The sequence below is a fragment of the Engraulis encrasicolus genome, chromosome 4, assembly GCF_034702125.1.
Source record: "Engraulis encrasicolus isolate BLACKSEA-1 chromosome 4, IST_EnEncr_1.0, whole genome shotgun sequence".
Lineage (NCBI taxonomy): Eukaryota > Metazoa > Chordata > Actinopteri > Clupeiformes > Engraulidae > Engraulis > Engraulis encrasicolus.
Genome location: NC_085860.1, coordinates 51,153,426 through 51,171,187, shown reverse-complemented (window position 1 = coordinate 51,171,187; position 17,762 = coordinate 51,153,426). Strand labels below are relative to the sequence as shown.

The following is a 17,762-nucleotide window of genomic DNA, read 5'->3' as shown; positions in this document are numbered from 1 at the left end:
TCACACAAAACTATGAAAGGCAACTACTCCTTGTCCACTTATGCAACCAGATGGAGCATGTCAAGAAAATGCCCACAGGCGTATTTTTACATACCCACAGCTCTGTCTTTTAAAGTCTGTTCCAACATGCCCCCTGACCGACTTTCAAAGCAGCCTCCTTTAAACCAAACAAGTCACAACAGGCTAAGGAACCACTTAGTGTGTCTAATAGAGTTTACAACATCCCTGAATCCCACAATGATTGAATGAAAACAGCATTCACTGACTTGATGTGGTGATATAGGAGTTCCATCAAGTCAGTCAGTCGTCAAGACAATCTTATCAAAACACAAGCCTACCAATTTACAGGGTGTAAGAAGAGAATCGTTTTAAGAAGAAAGCCTACAGCCAAAGGATGTGAGAAATCCTACAGATTATAGGTAGCCTACTCTCAGAACATAAGACTGTGCATGAATGTAATAGGTAGGTTCAATAGACTTTACCGTGATGATGATGTGTGTGTCTGCTCTCTCGGTCAAATGTGGAACCTGTTTTACAGGATGGAAGCAAAGCCACGCCTCCTCCCAGCCCAGTGCATTGGCTCCTCCCCAAACCTCTGCTATGTCAGTCAGTCTCTTCCATACTTCCTCTATTCTTTCTTTACAGTGTCAGGAGTAATGGGGTATGTTGAGAAATGTTTAGTTTTTCTTAATCTTCTACTATTCCTGTATTATACAATCTTTTATTCTTGTTATTTGAATGAGGGGAAGTCCCCATGTAGTAAAATATTCCAGTGTGTGAGCTTTTCTGTAATGGGTCAGGGAACACTCAACATTATTGGAGACATGTGCATCTACTTGGTGTGGTCACAAGGCTGCTGAACCAATGAAATATTACAATGCATACGTTGGACAACCGAACAATGAACTGTGGGCACCTGGCCATACGTAACCCCACGTGCACGTGCACCAAGAAGCTCACTCCATGGAGACTGTGGGGAGGAGGGACATGGTTAAATAGCTCACTCCATGGAGACTGTGGGGAGGAGGGACATGGTTAAATAGCTCACTCCATGGAGACTGTGGGGAGGAGGGACATGGTTAAATAGCGTTGCCTTCTGTAGGGTCCTCAGAGCTTATGGGGTGGAATACCTAGTGCCTCCGCACCAGTGGGGAACCCTCGGGGCCTTCTACGCCTTCAGAGAAGGCCTTAACATTTCAGAACAAATAATGTATTAAATAATATATGAATACATAAAAAAAACTCCTCACTCTCATTTAATTTAATAATGCAATACATTTATTACTACATTTTCACTAATCTACGTTCTAAAGTTAAATAGGGTTGCCTTCTGTAGGGTCCTCAGAGCTTATGGGGTGGAATACTTAGTGCCTCCACACACTAACTTCTCCGGCTGTTAGCAATACATTCTGCAGTGCTTACCATCTGAGTTGCTTGTCTATCGATATTAGTTATAGTACTACAGGTATTCATTACATTATGTCACCTCCCAAAAATGACCAAAGTAACAGGGCTGGAGGGAGGGTACCCACGCCAAGGGGAAAATTGTCCCGATGGGAAAAGTCCTCCCACTCCGCCCATGCCACCCCCAATTATAATGAGACCTGTATTCAAGCTTTGACAGTAACCTCAATGACCACTGATTAATTAGACACATGAATTGCTCTTACAAACAGATTTAACATTTAAAACAATCTAATATATTACATTTACAATATAACATAGCAGTTAATAAAATGATGCCAGATGACAGTTGCACTATAGTTCCATTAAGCTCAAATTTATTCCAGTTCAATGATCTGATTAACTTCAGATCATTGCCTTTAGGACATTATATGACTTATTGGTAACACTTTACTTAAAGCCTGTATCTTTAGCGCATTATGAGTGCATATATAACAAATTATAATGCACGTTATAATTACTTACAACGCATTATGACTACATCCATGATGTTTCATGATGCTTTATATTAACAGTTAGGAATAACTATGAATCTATCATATAATGCTTTATAAACCCAAGGGTGTTATGAAAGCTCATGACTGGATATAAACTACTGGCTGCCTGATGGGTCTTATAGTACATTATGAGTACATATACACCTCTATGCACAGACCTGGATGATAAACTGTCATAAGGCCTCATAAAATGCTATAATGTTCCACGTGAGATCATAAGTCGTCAATGTGTGCTCTAAGTAAAGTGAAGTTTATATGAATGCATCTATAATGCACTGCATAATGCACATCTATAATGCATCATAATGCACTGTAAGCCCCATCAGGCAGCCTGTAGTTGATATACAGCCATGAGCATTCATAAAACCCTTGGATTTATAAAGCATTATAAGCTAGATTCATGGTTATTCATTACTGTTAACATAATGCATCATGAAACATCATGGGTGTAGTTGTAATGCGTTGTAAGTAATTATAATGCGCGTTATAATATGATATAAATGCGCTCATAATGCGCTATAGATATGGGCTTCATAGAAAGTGTTACCGACTTATTTTCTTTGTAGAGTTGTTGATTTCCTTCCCCGCCATTGTGTAATATGGCAGTGTATCGGTCAGTTCACTCTGGGTGATGTTATGACATGTAATTACACAGTTTCCAGAGGTATAGAGGAAGTAGTACACGTTAAGAAACAAAGTCCTACTTCAATGGTACCAATTCCAACATTTTATTGTTCTCATTATGTGGTCATCTGATCTATGAAAGATTACAACAGTCTGGACCCCCCCCCCCCCCCCCCTTTGAGAAACGGTGGTGAGCAAAATAGGGGAAAGCATATGAATAACTGTAATAGGCCTACATTACAATAATTTTCAATGTACTAATTTAAGTAGGGGCCATTCTTGGATTGAATATTTCCTTGTGAACTTTTCTGATACAAAATGGGTTATAATTCTTGAGTAATGTATCCTACACTAAAAGTGAATAAGTGAAACGAGCAAAAACAAAACACCACTTTCTACTTTCTGTATGTGTGTGTGTGTGTGTGTGAGAGAGAGAGAGAGAGAGAGAGAGAGAGAGAGAGAGAGAGAGAGAGAGAGAGAGAGAGAGAGAGAGAGAGAGAGAGAGAGAGAGATTATTAGCAATGTTTTATTTAAATGTTTTTAGTTAAACTGCACATTGGAGACTGGTCAAACGCAATTTCAAACTTCTGTGCTAACCCTGTTACATAGATTTTTGACAATAAAGTACACTTGACTTGACACTTGACTTCTTCCCCCTCAGCATCGAGGCCTGTTGGGCTGGGTGTGGAAGAAGCGTTTGATGGTGTAGAGCTGTAGGTATCCGGCCATGATGATGAGCAGGCTCTGGGCCGCAGACCACCAGGTGACGTAGGCGGAGTTGGACTCCAGCAGGTAGTGATCTGTGCTCCTCTTCATGCGGCCGTAGTTGAAGTAGCGCCACATGTGGAACAGATTGGATTTCAGCTTGCCGGTGATCTCCTAGCCGTGGGCATGAAAAAATCATCAATCAATATGTTGTTATTATTGATAGAATTTTTATATTAATATAATATCTAAAGTTGTGATAGGCCACTGCTCATCTGTTTAGAAGGAGGAGGATTGAGTAGAAATGTCTGTATAAAAAGGAGACAATCCACACACTTCAGGTCTTTTTTTGTGCAAAGAAGCTTTACTTGACTTGCAAGCTTTCGGTCATTAGACCTTCATCAGGCAGCCTGCTTTTTATATTAATATTATATGACATTCCAGAGCAAATTGAGAACTTTTGTCAACTTGGTGTGAATTATTGCACAGCTTATTGCTTACTTAAATAGGCCTACATATATTATACAGTATGTCATAGATGTTTATTCCTCTGAGCCAGCGCAACCCATTTGAACTCAATAAACTCAAATTGCATTTGTTTAATTCGCTCAGCCACATTGCCGGTTTCCTGAATGATGATGAGATATTAGCACCAGCTTCCTGGATATTTGGTTATTGTATTGGGAACATTTTCGGGACACTGGGATGGACCACATAGTGTAGGTATCTGGATACTGACAACATACACAGGGATGTTTTTAACCCATTGCAGGCTAATGTCCCGTTATGCCCGTAATGAACTGGGATGAGGGGGCATACATGCTCTCCCACACCTGGACCATCATCCTAACAGGACACTATTGTCATTATTGACAGAGAGGTCACACCTCCACCACAACATCAGCTGATTTTAAAGCATGTCACACATCAACGTCCCTGTGACCCTCTGATGAAGACGGAAGTTGTACGGTCAACACATGTCAGGTGATGAAAGATAAAACAATTTTTACATTATAAAACAAGTATTATTAAAACAGTTAGACAGAATGAATATTATACATCAATATCTCTTGCAGTTATATAGGCTTTAATATTTGAGAACAAATGTCTTTTTGGTCATCATTTACAGCCAATGCTCCTGATCTACCCCATAGCTATGCGATTCCAGTATGAATCAGAAATGTCCTCTCAGGTTGCATAAGTGTACTTGTAATTAGACTGTACTTAAATGCCACCCCCCTTTATTGTTTGTGTTCATTATGTTTTTTTTTGTTTTCTTGTCTTTGTTTATTATTTTCATTTCCTTTTTATTGTGGGATATTGTCTTTCTGTTCTTCTTTTGGCCATAGCTGCCCTACTTGAGTGATAAGTAAAATTTATGGTGATTTGATCCATGGAAAAATACAATAAAAACTTGAATTGAAAAAAAAAAAAAAAAAATTCCGATCTTTTGCAATGACGCTACTGGTGCTGTCCACTTAAAATCAAAACGTCTCTATGGGGCCCCTGATGTAGGCTACTGTATGTATTAAACAGGGTCATAATGTCAATTGTGCAGATTTTGATCTTGTAACATTTGGACTAACTTTAATGAAATGACTGTAATTGAATATGGGTTTTTACTGATGGTCTTTTTTTGATATAATGTTGTCCACTCTGGATGGGATTGCTCTGCTTTTCTATTGTAGATAGTTCTATGTATTATATGTATTATATGTTGCATTTCAAAAATATGACTTTAAGAGAAAACCATGTGACACGATGTTATTTAAGCCACACCTGACAGAGCTCAGGTAATACCTGAGCGAGCCTGATGACGCACTGAGGCGAAACGCATTGTTCGCTCTAATAAAACGAGCATAAAGTCAAGAAAGTGTGCGGTAGACCTCTTTCTTTTGAGGGTCATAATGTGTTCTTTTTTTTTTCAAATATATTTTTTGTGGTCTCTTTGACCCCATCTATGATAGCACAGGAAAGGCGGTGACAGGAGGCGAGTATAGGGAGAGAGAGAGACGGGTAAGGGCCGGCAAAGGACCCGGGCCGGGAATCGAACCCGGTTCAGCCGCATGGTGGACGAGTGCCCTACCGTTTGTCCTCGGCAGGGCCCATAAAGTGTTCTTACCTGTATGTTGGTGAGGGTGCTGTTTAGCTGGTCTGCATCTATCTGCAACTCTTCTTCGCTCTTCACCTGAGGCTCCGATCCTTCATAGTACACCCCAAAGTCCAGGTACACTTGCATAGTCCCAAACTTGTTTAGAAAGTTCCCAAAGCACATTTGGTAGAAACCTGTTCAGGATCACACAAAGTAGAAGAAGAAAGAAGATAAGAGATTTTCAGATTAAGAGAAGAAAGTTGAACTCCCAATACAAAAACAACTTAGCTTCCCATTTACATAATCTTTGTACACACACACACAAACACACAAACACACTGTTGTAAAGGCCATAGACTTTCAGTGGAAACAGCGCCCACTACAGGTTGGACTTATGTAAACAATTTAGAATCCCTTTAATTCAGCCATTATTACACAGCAGTTTTGGGAGACGGACAGATGAAACGTGCCATCTGCCTACTCAACTTTCTATTCGTTTGTGGTGTGCGTGGATGACATATTAACCATGCCTTAATGAACACACCTAAAATGAACCATGCCCTTATGAACCGGTACAAAGCCATCTGGAAGGCTCCCAATATAATGGGGGCCCAATTCAGGGGCCCCATTCTCCCTGGGCCTGGGACAGGTGACCCCTTTGCACTCTCCCCTGGCACCACCCCATCTGCATCCCTGCACACACACACACACACAAATATACACACACGCACACACAAATACACACACACACACACACACACACACACACACACACACACACACACACACACACACACACACACACACACACACACACACACACACACACACACACACACACACACACACACACAGCTGCTGTAGTAGGACACATTTCAAAGCTGAGATATGATTACTAGACTCGAGTACCTGTCATCTGTGTCTCCAAGGTGATCTGGTCCAAGGGCTTATCAGAGTAGGCCACTGGCACCCCCTCAGGGGACAGCACCGTCACATGCACCCGCCGGTCTGCAGACATGGTGCTCACCCTCTGCACCTGTGGGCATTACAGTTAGTACAATACATGGGCTCACCGTGTTTATGAACATGATGTTGTGCGGAGGGGCAAGACACCCACGTGAGCTAAGTTTTTGACCGACAGCGGTTTCCAACAATCAGAGGTTGAGTAGTGTGCAGCTAGTGTCGCGCAGCCAGGAGAAAACAAAAATTTAGAACCCGTGTATTAACGGCAACAACACTTTGTCTTATTCTGATTCAAAACACAAGATACCAACACTGACAACCATCATATAGGTTGAAAAAGGAGATTTTCTGTGACAAGATTATAACAAACCTATAATAGAGGTTCTGCATGAAAGGGTTAATGTCGGTGTTGTAATGATCTTTGTATACATGGGTTCACTGTGTTTATGAACACGATGTTATGAGGAGGGGCAAGACACTGGCAGCCAACCACGTGAGCTAAGTTTTTGACCGACAGCGGTTTCCACCAACCCTCTGCACCTGTGGGCATGGCAGAGTTGCAGCTGCATGCACCACAACAGCTCCCTCAGGTCTTGCAGTATTGTATGCACACATACTGTACATATGACCCTCCTACACACAAGCACACACACAAGCACACAAACACACACACACACACACACACACACACACACACACACACACACACACACACACACACACACACACACACACACACACACACACACACACACACACACACACACACACAATCACACACACACACACACACACACACACACACACAATCACACACACAAGCACACACACACACACACTTCCTACGCACACAAACACATGACCCTCCTATTTCCGTAAGTTAGATAGACATGTATAAATGTGATACTGTAACTGTATTTCCATCTGCCTACTCTGTGCTCTATATATATGCGACACTAAGTTTGGACGTTATCAATGCTCATTCAGCTATTTTTAAAGTAATCTAGACCTGTGTTGTGCTCTGTGAAACACGATATGCTGATAAGCTCAAGGAGAACCCCTACCGGAGGTCACATTCACACTGCACTACATGTAGGTTGGGTTACAGCACATTCACACTGCACTACATGTAGGTTGGGTTACTGTAGGCCCGTGTTTCTCAAAGTGGGGCGTAAGCCCCCCTGGGAGGGGCGCGGAGGCATGGCAGGGGGGGCGTGTCACATTTGATTTTGGGTCCCCCCCCCAAGGAAATTATTTCCTGTCTCGCCATTAAGGTAATATGTTTAAAGCCCTCACCAACATTCTATTATTAATTGTCATGAAGTTGAATAGCATAGGAAATGAACACACTTCTGCATTTGACTGCAGTCCCTCTTTGTTTAATCTCACCAGTCACCTCTCCTTTGATTCTGCGCAGCGATCGTAAAATCAGTCTGCGTGAGTGTGTGTGTGTGTGTGTGTGTGTGTGTGTGTGTGTGTGTGTATGGGTGGGGGGGGTTGTCGGAAGCATTCGGACTGAAGGGGGGAATGATGGAAAAAGTTTGAGAACCACTGGCTTACGGCATATTCACACTGGGATAACTTCTCTTACAGCATAATCACAGTATCGCACTGGGGTTTTTCTTTTACTTCAGACATGTAAATAAAGTTTTATCTTTTACCTGACATGTTTCGACGGTAGTTAAACCATCGAAACACGTCAGGTAAAAGATACAACTTTATTTACATGTCCGAAGTAAAAGAAAAACTGATTTAAACCGTGATTTAAACAGTTAGACATAAAAGCATGTTCTGCATCCTTAAACGGATTCATCTGTTGCATACAAATGCAAGAAGTTTGCATAGCCTACACGAGGCACAAGGCAAAAGGTTATACATTACAGGAAAAAACAGAGTTGTCGTAAGGGCATTGCAATAGCATTCAGACTTTTTTTTGACCCTTTCATGCAACACAGCTGTTATAATAACCTTATTATCACCAATGCAGCATTGGCCATGCCTTCTTACTTAAGACTTTTTACTGAAGACTCTCTGTAATGTCATATAGCAATGTTGTTATGATGAAGATGACATTACTCAGTCAAGAGTAAGTGGGATCGCCAGCAGATCCATCTGCATGAAAAGGCTGCAGTAGAAGCTCATATCTATTACTGCAGTTTCAAGTCAAGCCAAGTCAAGTCAAGTCAGCCTTTATTATTAGTTTCTTCATATGCACAGGTCATACAAGGAAAATGAAATTTCTTTCTCTACGTTCTTCTCTCTCTCTATACCATGAAAGGACATAGACATACACAGGATTGACATTTACAGACTGACATCAAAGTGCAAGACAGGACAAGTAACAGTGATGGACCAATAACAGTAAAGTGATGAAGTAATAAATAATAATTGAGCATTTTTAACATTGATGGACCAGTGATGAACCAGTAACAATAAGAGATATAGTATAAATAACAATTTAACATTTAACATATATCCTGATCGATGGAGCATCTCTTCTTTGCTCTTCTCTACGGTTCTCCTGTGGACTCACCATGTATGTGAGATAGAAACGGCCGGTCTGGTGGGACTCACCATGTATGCGAGGTAAATATAACAATAATATAAACACAATATAAACAACAATCAGCCCAATTACTACCAATCTACTCTGCTCTACCCTACGGTTCTCCTGTGGACTTACCATGTATGTGAGGTAGAAGCGGCCGGTCTGGTGGGCGAAGTGCCAGTAGCACTGGTAGCCGGAGCCGCCCAGCAGGATGGCGAAGTTGTACTGGTCCGCGCCGCGGAACATGCTGACTCCTGGCGCCGCGCGGGGCTCCGACTTCTGGGCCCGGGTCTCCTCCAGACCGGTCAGAACCAGCACCAGCACCAGGAGGGTCCAGTACCAACGCAGTGCAGACATGGCGCTTATTACACACACACACTTACAGGCAGGTGCTTATTAAAGGAGTACACACACTTACAGGCGCCTATTAAAACAATACACACACTTACTGACACGCTGAACATAAACAGTATGTGTGTCCCCTGTTAGCTCTATCAGTGTGTGTACATGCACACACACACACACACACACACACGCACACACACACACACACACACACACACACACACACACACACACACACACACACACACACACACACACACACACACACACACACACAGGGAAGCCAACAGGGGGGTCTGTTGTCCCGGGCCCAGGGAGAGAGGGGGCCCAGAATTGGGTTCTCATTACATTGTATGTATTGGTTTGGGGGGCCTTTCAAATGATCTTGTCTCAGGGCGGGCCCAGACAAAGCTGTCAGCGGCCCTGCACACACACACTCACACACACACACACACACACACACACACACACACACACACACACACACACACACACATACACACACACACACACACACACACACACACACACACACACACACACACACACACACACACACACACACACACACACACACACACACACACACACACACACAGGCCCTATCTTCCAACTTGGTGGCAATCATTAACCAGCTTCTGAAAAGGTTGACCTTCCCCTCTACAGTGCTACTGTACACTCAAGCATGACGAGTCAGTTACACGCACGCACGCACGCACGCACGCACGCACGCACGCACGCACACACACACACAGTTACAATAAACAGGAACACACTGGTTGGGGGATATTTTAGATCTTATTTTAATTAATGAATTGGTATAAACTAATACAAAACCGGACAGACAGGTGGACTAACAGCTTTTGTCATCTACACCTTATTGGCAAACTCAGATAGTTTTGAGCCTGGCTTCAGAAAGTAAAATCCTTTACCTAAAAATGTATTCCAATACCTTAAAGAAAAAGAAGTGCTACACACTCTTGAGTTGTTGTCCTTTTAAAATGTTGTACCAGGTCGCCAACATCTCCTTTACTGATCTGCGTTTTATACCTTCATTAATAAAACAAATTTGACCCAAAAAACTCCTAATCAGCTGATTTGAATGAGCACTAACTGCAGATCAGCAGGTAGATCGGCTACTCGGTGTACTACTATACACACAGTAGCACAGTAGAGATACTCATCATAGCATATTAATCCATTGTGTCCTGGAGCGACATATACGCAGCATTCATGCTCTTGAGATTTGAGCTGTTTTATTAAAAATGTGGGTATGTTAGAACTAAATGAACACATTCTGGTGTGAAATGAACGTTCTAGTTTTAAAATGCAACCTATTTCATGTTTTTATGTGCTTCGGAGGCTGAGATATTTAGGTTTTAATAGGGAGAGGGCATCCTTTCCCGAAATGGGCTTAGGCTAAAATGTGTTAATCCAGGATGGTAATGAAGATGAGAACAGGTAGCACAGATTTTACTTTCTGAACCCTGGAATTTGCACCTCTGCATATTCCCCCATGTCTCCATCTCTCTCTCTCTCTCTCTCTCTCTCTCTCTCTCTCTCTCTCTCTCTCTCTCTCTCTCTCTCTCTCTCTCTCTCTCTCTGTCTCTCCCTCAGCAGCGTGGCTTCTCTGTCTCTGTGGTGGGCTTGGTGTTGAAGAGCCTCTTGAGGAAGAGCAGCTGCAGGTACCCTGACAGCAGGATGACCGCGCTCTGGGCTGCAGACCAGTAGGTCACGTAGGCGGAGTTGGACATCAGCAGGTAGTAGTCTGTGCCACGACGCATGCGGGCGAAGTTGTAGTGGCGCCACATGTGGAACACGAAGCTCTGCAGCCTCACAGAGGAGTCCTGTGTGGAGACACAAATAATAGGAGTGAGGATTCTAGATCACAGAAGAGTCCTGTATGGACACATAAAGGAGTGAGGATTCTAGAACACAGAGTCCTGTATGGACACATAAAGGTGTGAGGATTCTAGAACACAGAGTCCTGTATGGATACATAAAGGACTGAGGATTCTAGAACACAGAGTCCTGTATGGATACATAAAGGACTGAGGATTCTAGAACACAAAGATATGTATGAATGAACACATAAAGGAGTGAGGATTCTTGAACACAATGAGAAAAACAGTAGAACTGAATGAGGATTATAGAACACAAAGTTCTGCAGCCTCACAGAGGTCAGAGCCATGATATAAAGAGTTACACTGTTGACATAGGATCCTGCTGTGGTCCAGCTGTGAAAAATGGCGGCGCAATCTGTCCATATATGGTCAAACATGGCCGATCTCGCGGTTTTGTGCAGCCTTCACAAGGTTCCGGCTGTAGCGTTCGCTTCAATGGAGTATTATTGAAGACAATTGAATCCATGAGACGAAAAACCATACAAGTCCAAAAAAAAAATTGTAAATACATAGGCCTATGTTCAAAATGTGAAAATGTGGACTTGTATGGTTCTTCGTCTCAGGGCTTCCATTGTTTTGCGCATTTTTAAAGCCCACGTTTTCAAAAGACTGTAATTACTAACTGTAGTTACCTTAAAAAGTTCAAGATGAAGTTTAAGATGAAGTTTAACATTTTTCAAGATGCCCGTCAGTGGTACTAATGGAGAGTTTAAAATACACTAACTTTGGTATAAAAACCTGACATTTGGCGGAAATACACTCAAAGGGTCCCATTTTAGGAAACAAAAATGCTGGTATAAAAACATTAAAGTTGGAAGAAATACTCTCTGGGGGTCACCGTTTTGGAAATCGGCCCGGGCAACACAAAAATTCAATATGGCAATCCTTTTTCAAGATTGGCAAAAATGTCCTTGACTCAGGCTGTGTCTCAAATGCTGCACTTGTGCACTTCGGGCACTGTTTTTCAGTGCCTAGGGCGCTCACGCTGAAAATTTCAGTTGAGCCAGTGCACTGAAAGTGCCAGGATGATCCCCTAACAATGGCGGAAAATGCAGTGCTTGAATGATGGACACTGCACGCACTAAACGGCGGCCATGTTGACTATGACAGGGAGGAAATGTGGCATTCAGTTCAGTAGAAGAGTTTGGTCAACAGTCTCCTAATTCTGTAAGTAATGTTGATGGGACACCAACCTTTTCATGCCAACCAAAGTATTGTATGTGTGATTGTTGTCCTTTGGGGTGAAGGACATGGAAATACAAGCACCAGACACTGTGCATTGTAAACAGTAGCCAACTCATATTTTTGGCTAGCTAATGCCATGCCCAGCCGTCACTTCCAGTGAGGACACAGTGCATAGTGCTCAAATTTTTCCACAACACTATGCACTAAAGACCTCAGTGCACCGTGTGCACTGTGCACTGACTGTCAGTGCACTGACATGCTCTTGCATCAGTCATCCTCAGGCCTACTCAGATTCGACCTTGAGGATTCACCTATTCCTGGGCATTGGAAGAGATGTGTTAGCAGGAGACTCAACAGTATCCCCCCAGAGGTATTTTCCACAGATGAACTCACCTATGGCGACTAGAGATGGAGAAATGTAAAAACAATCTTAACCGACGACTGATCCTCATTAGCCTGTTAAAGTCGGTTGAGGTTGGTCACTGAAATTCTATAACTGCCATTTATGATGCCCGTGTCCTGTTGCGTGTCTTTGTTTGCCTTGTGAATCAAGTTATGCCCCTATTTCAGAATGGTCAGGCTCCCGTCACACAATGTTAGTGACCCTTAATGAGTATTTCAGCCACATGTCATGCTTTTATACCAAAGTAATAAGAAATAGGCCCTTGATCCGCTCTACTATGATTAAAATCATGTTACAATAATGTCCCGATATAATATATAGCCTCCATAGCCTAGTAAGGAAGCCGGATGGTCCACATGCCCCAAACACCCCCATCTTCAGCCCCTGGGCACGTACAGTAGGTGTCTACAATATTCTAGATGAAGACGATTCTATACAAACCTCTGCAGCCTCACGTAGGTGTCCTGTAGAACTGTCACTAAGTAAAGTATGGTTTTGGAGAGAGAGAGCATCATAAGTCCCAAATCTGAATTCTTCTGAAAAACATGTTTACAGGAAAATGCTGTGGAAAAAGTCCTCTGGACTTTGGTAAGCCAGGTTTTGAAGAAGAGGATCAAAAGATTGATAAAATTCATTTTTCATTCATTCATTTATTTATGTGGATCGGACAATGCAAATTAATCAATACATCAGCTTGAGAGCTTCAAAATAAAAATGCCAGACTTAGCATAGATGCTAAGTTTCATCTGTTGTCCTAGGTAGCCTACTCACACTAAAACACATAACAAGAAAATAAACTAGCCTACTGCATGACAGAGGACATTTACATTGACATTGAAATGAAGTCTTCGCCAGCAGGGCCGCTGCTAGCTTTGGTCAGGCCCCGGGGACAAACTCATCTGAAAATCCCCAATTCTGCTTAGTGAAAAATATGGGCACTTTCTGTGCATGTGGGACTGCCGGCTACCTTACTGCATCACATGGTATTGTATTGTATTGTATTGTATTGTATTGTAGCACATTGGTACCAGAGAGAGTAGAGAGAGAGGTTCCATTGGCCCATTGTTTCCGGGTTCTATTATTGCGAGGGGGGGGGATCCCCCTTTAGGCAGACCTAAGGACTGTTCTATTCAATGCTAGGAGTATTATGACACACCCCTTTAGGCAGACCAGAACCCGGTCATGTTAGGTGCCCATAGCAACCTATTACATTGGCATATCTCTATATACTTAAAGAATCTCTGTTGGTATCCATAGCATTGCATTGCATTGCATTGTATTGTAGTGTAGCACATTGGTACCTCCATAGCATTGTATTGTATTGTATTGTATTGTATTGTATTGTAGTGTAGCACATTGGTACCTCCATAGCATTGCATTGTATTGCATTGCATTGTATTGTAGTAGCACATTGGTACCTCCATAGTGCTGATGGTGCTGTTGAGCTCCTTCATGTCCTCCTTCCTCTTGGCCTCCTCTTCCTCCTTCTGCTTCTGCGTCTCCTCCAGGCCCTCGTAGTACACGCCGAAGTTCAGGAAGATCTGCATGCTGCCAAAGCGGTTGTGGAAGTTGCTGAGGCACATCTGATAGAAGCCTAGAGAAGGACAAAGATATAGATATTGGACATCTGATATTAAGATGAGAGAAGGGTTGGTTTGAACAAAGAAATAGATATTAGACATCCCATATTAAGACGAGAGAAGGGTTTATTTGAACAGAGAGATTTTTAGGGTGACCAGACGTCCCGGTTTGACCGGGACAGTCCCGGTTTGGAGTTGTGTGTCCCAGGTCCCGAACAAACCCTCTCGGGACACAAATATGTCCCGGTTTTGGCCACCCACTACATTGCGCCATGTCTATCAGGGTAAATATATGGACAAGATTACATGTTTACCTGCCACAGTTAATGGCAGCCAGCGCTTGTATAGAAAGTCTGAAGGAGTCAGTTGCGATCTGTCATTCCTCCCTCTAAAATTGATTAGAATGCAGGAAATGGCATCAAAAAAATACACATTTTCCTGGGGGAGGACCCCCAGACCCGCCCACCAAATATTGTCCTTCAGTCACGCACGAAGTGTCCCGGTTTCAGGCTACAAAAATCTGGTCACCCTAATTTAGATATTAAACACGTGAATTGAATCTTACAGAAGGATTGATTTCAACAAAAGACATAGATGCTATTACATGTGATTTAATCTGTATCTATATTATAGCCTGTGCTATTAGATAGATATTAATAGATATTAACTATAATGCCCTACAAAGACAAAGTGCAGTAACTACACATTTTGTCAACGTTGAGTTTAGACTGAAAATGGTCTTCATGACACCTCCTTTACATCTTGTGACCAAGCCTCATGGTGCCTGGCCGGTTATAGACATATGGCCATGTCAAATTTGCAGAAACGATAATATCCAACCAAACACCAAGCCTTTGAAGGCCTTATCTCAGTTTCAATGGTGGTGTAGTTACTGCACTTTGCCTTTGTAGGGCAGTATATAATTCTGCATACATATTGATGGAAACAGAAAGGATCACTCAGATCGGCCACTGGGGTCATTTTGAACTTAATGCACTGACTGACAAGAGGGGGATTTGCCAGCAGTGTTGAATGAAATCGGAAAAGATGATCAGGAGCCTTGTAATAAAATATGATACAATCATAAGCTTTCTTCCAAAGGGTAAAAAGGCAACTGGAAACGAAGAAAAAGAAGAAGAAGAAGGAGGAAGAAGGATGAGGAGGAGGAGAAGGAGGAGGAGGATGAGGAGGAGGATGGGGAGGAGGAGGAAGAGTTGGTACTCCGAGCCTTTCTTCCTTAACCCAGAATCCATTTACCAGGGGGACACTGGGGCGCAGCACGCTAAGCCCCCCCACACTTGGGCTTGCATGCCCACGGGGACCCCGGTTCGAATCCGGCCAGGGTCCTTTCCCGACCCTTTCCCATCTCTCTCTCATAATCATTTCCTGTCTACTCTCAAACTGTCCTGTAATAATAAAGGCCAAAACCCCCCAAAAAAACTTAAATAAAAAAGAAAAGAATCCATTACCGGTCTCCTCGGCCTCGAATTTGATCTCTCCGGTGGCCTCATGCGCCTCCCCCACCAGCAGGCCCTTCGGGGAGTTCACCGTCACCGCCAGGTGCCTGTCATTGGCCACACCCGTCACCCACTGGACCTACACACACGCACGCGCGCACACACACACACACAAACGCACGCATGCACGCACACACACACATACACACACACACACACACACACACACACACACACACACACACACACACACACACACACACACACACAGGCACACACACACACAAGCACACATGCACAGAATCCATACACACAGACACACAGATACAAATCTTTACACTGGTCTTATACAAGTACAAGTACAAGTACACACACACACACAAATTACCTGTCACGTGATCAGCATGTGTGAGTGTGAGAGAGGGGGGGACTGTGTGGTGCTGTACCATATGGTAGTGACAGACACTATGTGTTGCCTCAACAGCAGACGAGGCACGATGATGTGCTTTTCTACCCCCCCATTACTTAAACCAATTTAATGCTGCAGTCTTCAATCAGATTAGTAATACAATTGGTCACTTTTCCTAAAGGAAAATCTTGGGCTATTACTATTACTATTTCAAGATGCAACATCCACCCCAAAATAGAACTGAAGTTCGGTGAAGCATGTGGAACCTCTGAAAGTCTCTGCCATTTTTGTATGAATAAGATTTGCCGGTAAAACATGCAAATGCCAGAAAAGAAAAATTAATTGAATTGTGAACACGGCACGGCTACAGGCTACAGTGCATTTGGATTTGGTTACGAACAGACTCCCTCCCTGCATGAGGTTACTTCAAAAGGTTAATTCTCTTTGTTGGTGCCATTCAGACCATAGCAAGAGGTTTTTTGGCATTTGCATATTCTACCGGCAAATCTTATTCACAAAAAATGCCATGTAGTGTAGTGGGTAGATGTACTGTGTGTGTGTACTGTGTGCTCTCACTGTGTAGTTCAAGTAGTTCTTTGTGCCATACAATGTGTGTGTGTGTGTGTGTGTGTGTGTATGGTGCATCATGTACTGTATTTTGTGTGTGTGTGTGTGTGTTCTCACCATGTAGTTGAAGTAAAATGGTTACCCTTGATGTGCCATGTTCTGTATGCACTGTGTGTATATACTGTTTATGTGTCTGCTGTGTGCTCTCACTATATAGTTGAGGTACAACTGCTCACCTTGGTGTGTCATGTTCTGTATGTACTATGTGTGTGTGTGTGTGTGCTGTGTGTGTGTGTGTGTGTGTGCGCGTGCGTGCTCACCATGTAGTTGAGGTAGAACTGCTCCCCTCTGTGTGCCATGTTCTGCATGTACTGTGTGTGTGTGTGTGTGTGTGTGTGCTCACCATGTAGTTGAGGTAGAACTGTTCCCCTGTGTGTGCCATGTTCTGTATGTATTGTGTGCGTGTGTGTGCTCACCATGTAGTTGAGGTAGAACTGTTCCCCTTTGTGTGCCATGTGCCAGAAGCACTCCAGCCCGGCGGCGCGCAGCACGATGGCGAAGTCGTACTGGTCGGCGCCCCACCACAGGTCCTGGTCCGAAATGCCCGGCTGAGGATCAGCAACTTTACCACCACCGGCTCCATGTCCAAACACCAGCACCAGCACCAGAACCAGTGCCAACGCTCTCCAGAGCATCATTAACTAGAATAGTGAGTTTTAAAAACAACCTGAAGGGTTAAAAATCCTAAAAAGTTTAAAATGTATGTATGCCGCTGATGAAAGTATCTGTGCAATTGGAAGCTAGCTGGAGCTTATTCCGGTGTAGTTCTAGTGAGTGTGTGTCCTGTGTGTGCTGTGTAGGTGCACTGCTGATGTGTGATTCAGCTGAACTGTGGAGGGATGCTGGTCTGTAGCCTGTAGGAGCAGGGCTGGATTAAGATGGACTGGGGGCCCTAGGCTAGAGGTTGCAGTGGGACCCTCAAAAGGCAAATTTTGCGACAATTTTACATATAGACAGTG

General features: G+C 43.2%; 2 protein-coding genes across 2 annotated transcripts; both read right to left on the bottom strand.

Annotated features, from left to right (window-relative positions):
• Positions 1–2,739: 2,739 nt before the first annotated feature.
• On the bottom strand, positions 2,740–9,274 carry LOC134446965 (transmembrane emp24 domain-containing protein 6-like). Its single transcript, XM_063196254.1, has 4 exons — positions 9,029–9,274; positions 6,292–6,418; positions 5,413–5,576; positions 2,740–3,464 (listed from the first exon to the last, which is right to left on the bottom strand). The coding sequence occupies exons 1-4, from the start codon at positions 9,248–9,250 to the stop codon at positions 3,243–3,245; spliced, it is 735 nt and encodes a 244-aa protein (XP_063052324.1). The 5' UTR covers positions 9,251–9,274; the 3' UTR covers positions 2,740–3,242.
• Positions 9,275–10,851: 1,577 nt separating this feature from the next.
• Positions 10,852–17,515, bottom strand: LOC134446964 (transmembrane emp24 domain-containing protein 6-like). The gene is made up of 4 exons (XM_063196253.1): positions 17,220–17,515; positions 15,780–15,906; positions 14,149–14,324; positions 10,852–11,085 (listed from the first exon to the last, which is right to left on the bottom strand). Exons 1-4 carry the CDS (start codon positions 17,439–17,441, stop codon positions 10,852–10,854), a joined length of 759 nt encoding a protein of 252 aa, XP_063052323.1. The 5' UTR covers positions 17,442–17,515.
• Between the last annotated feature and the right edge of the window lie 247 nt (positions 17,516–17,762).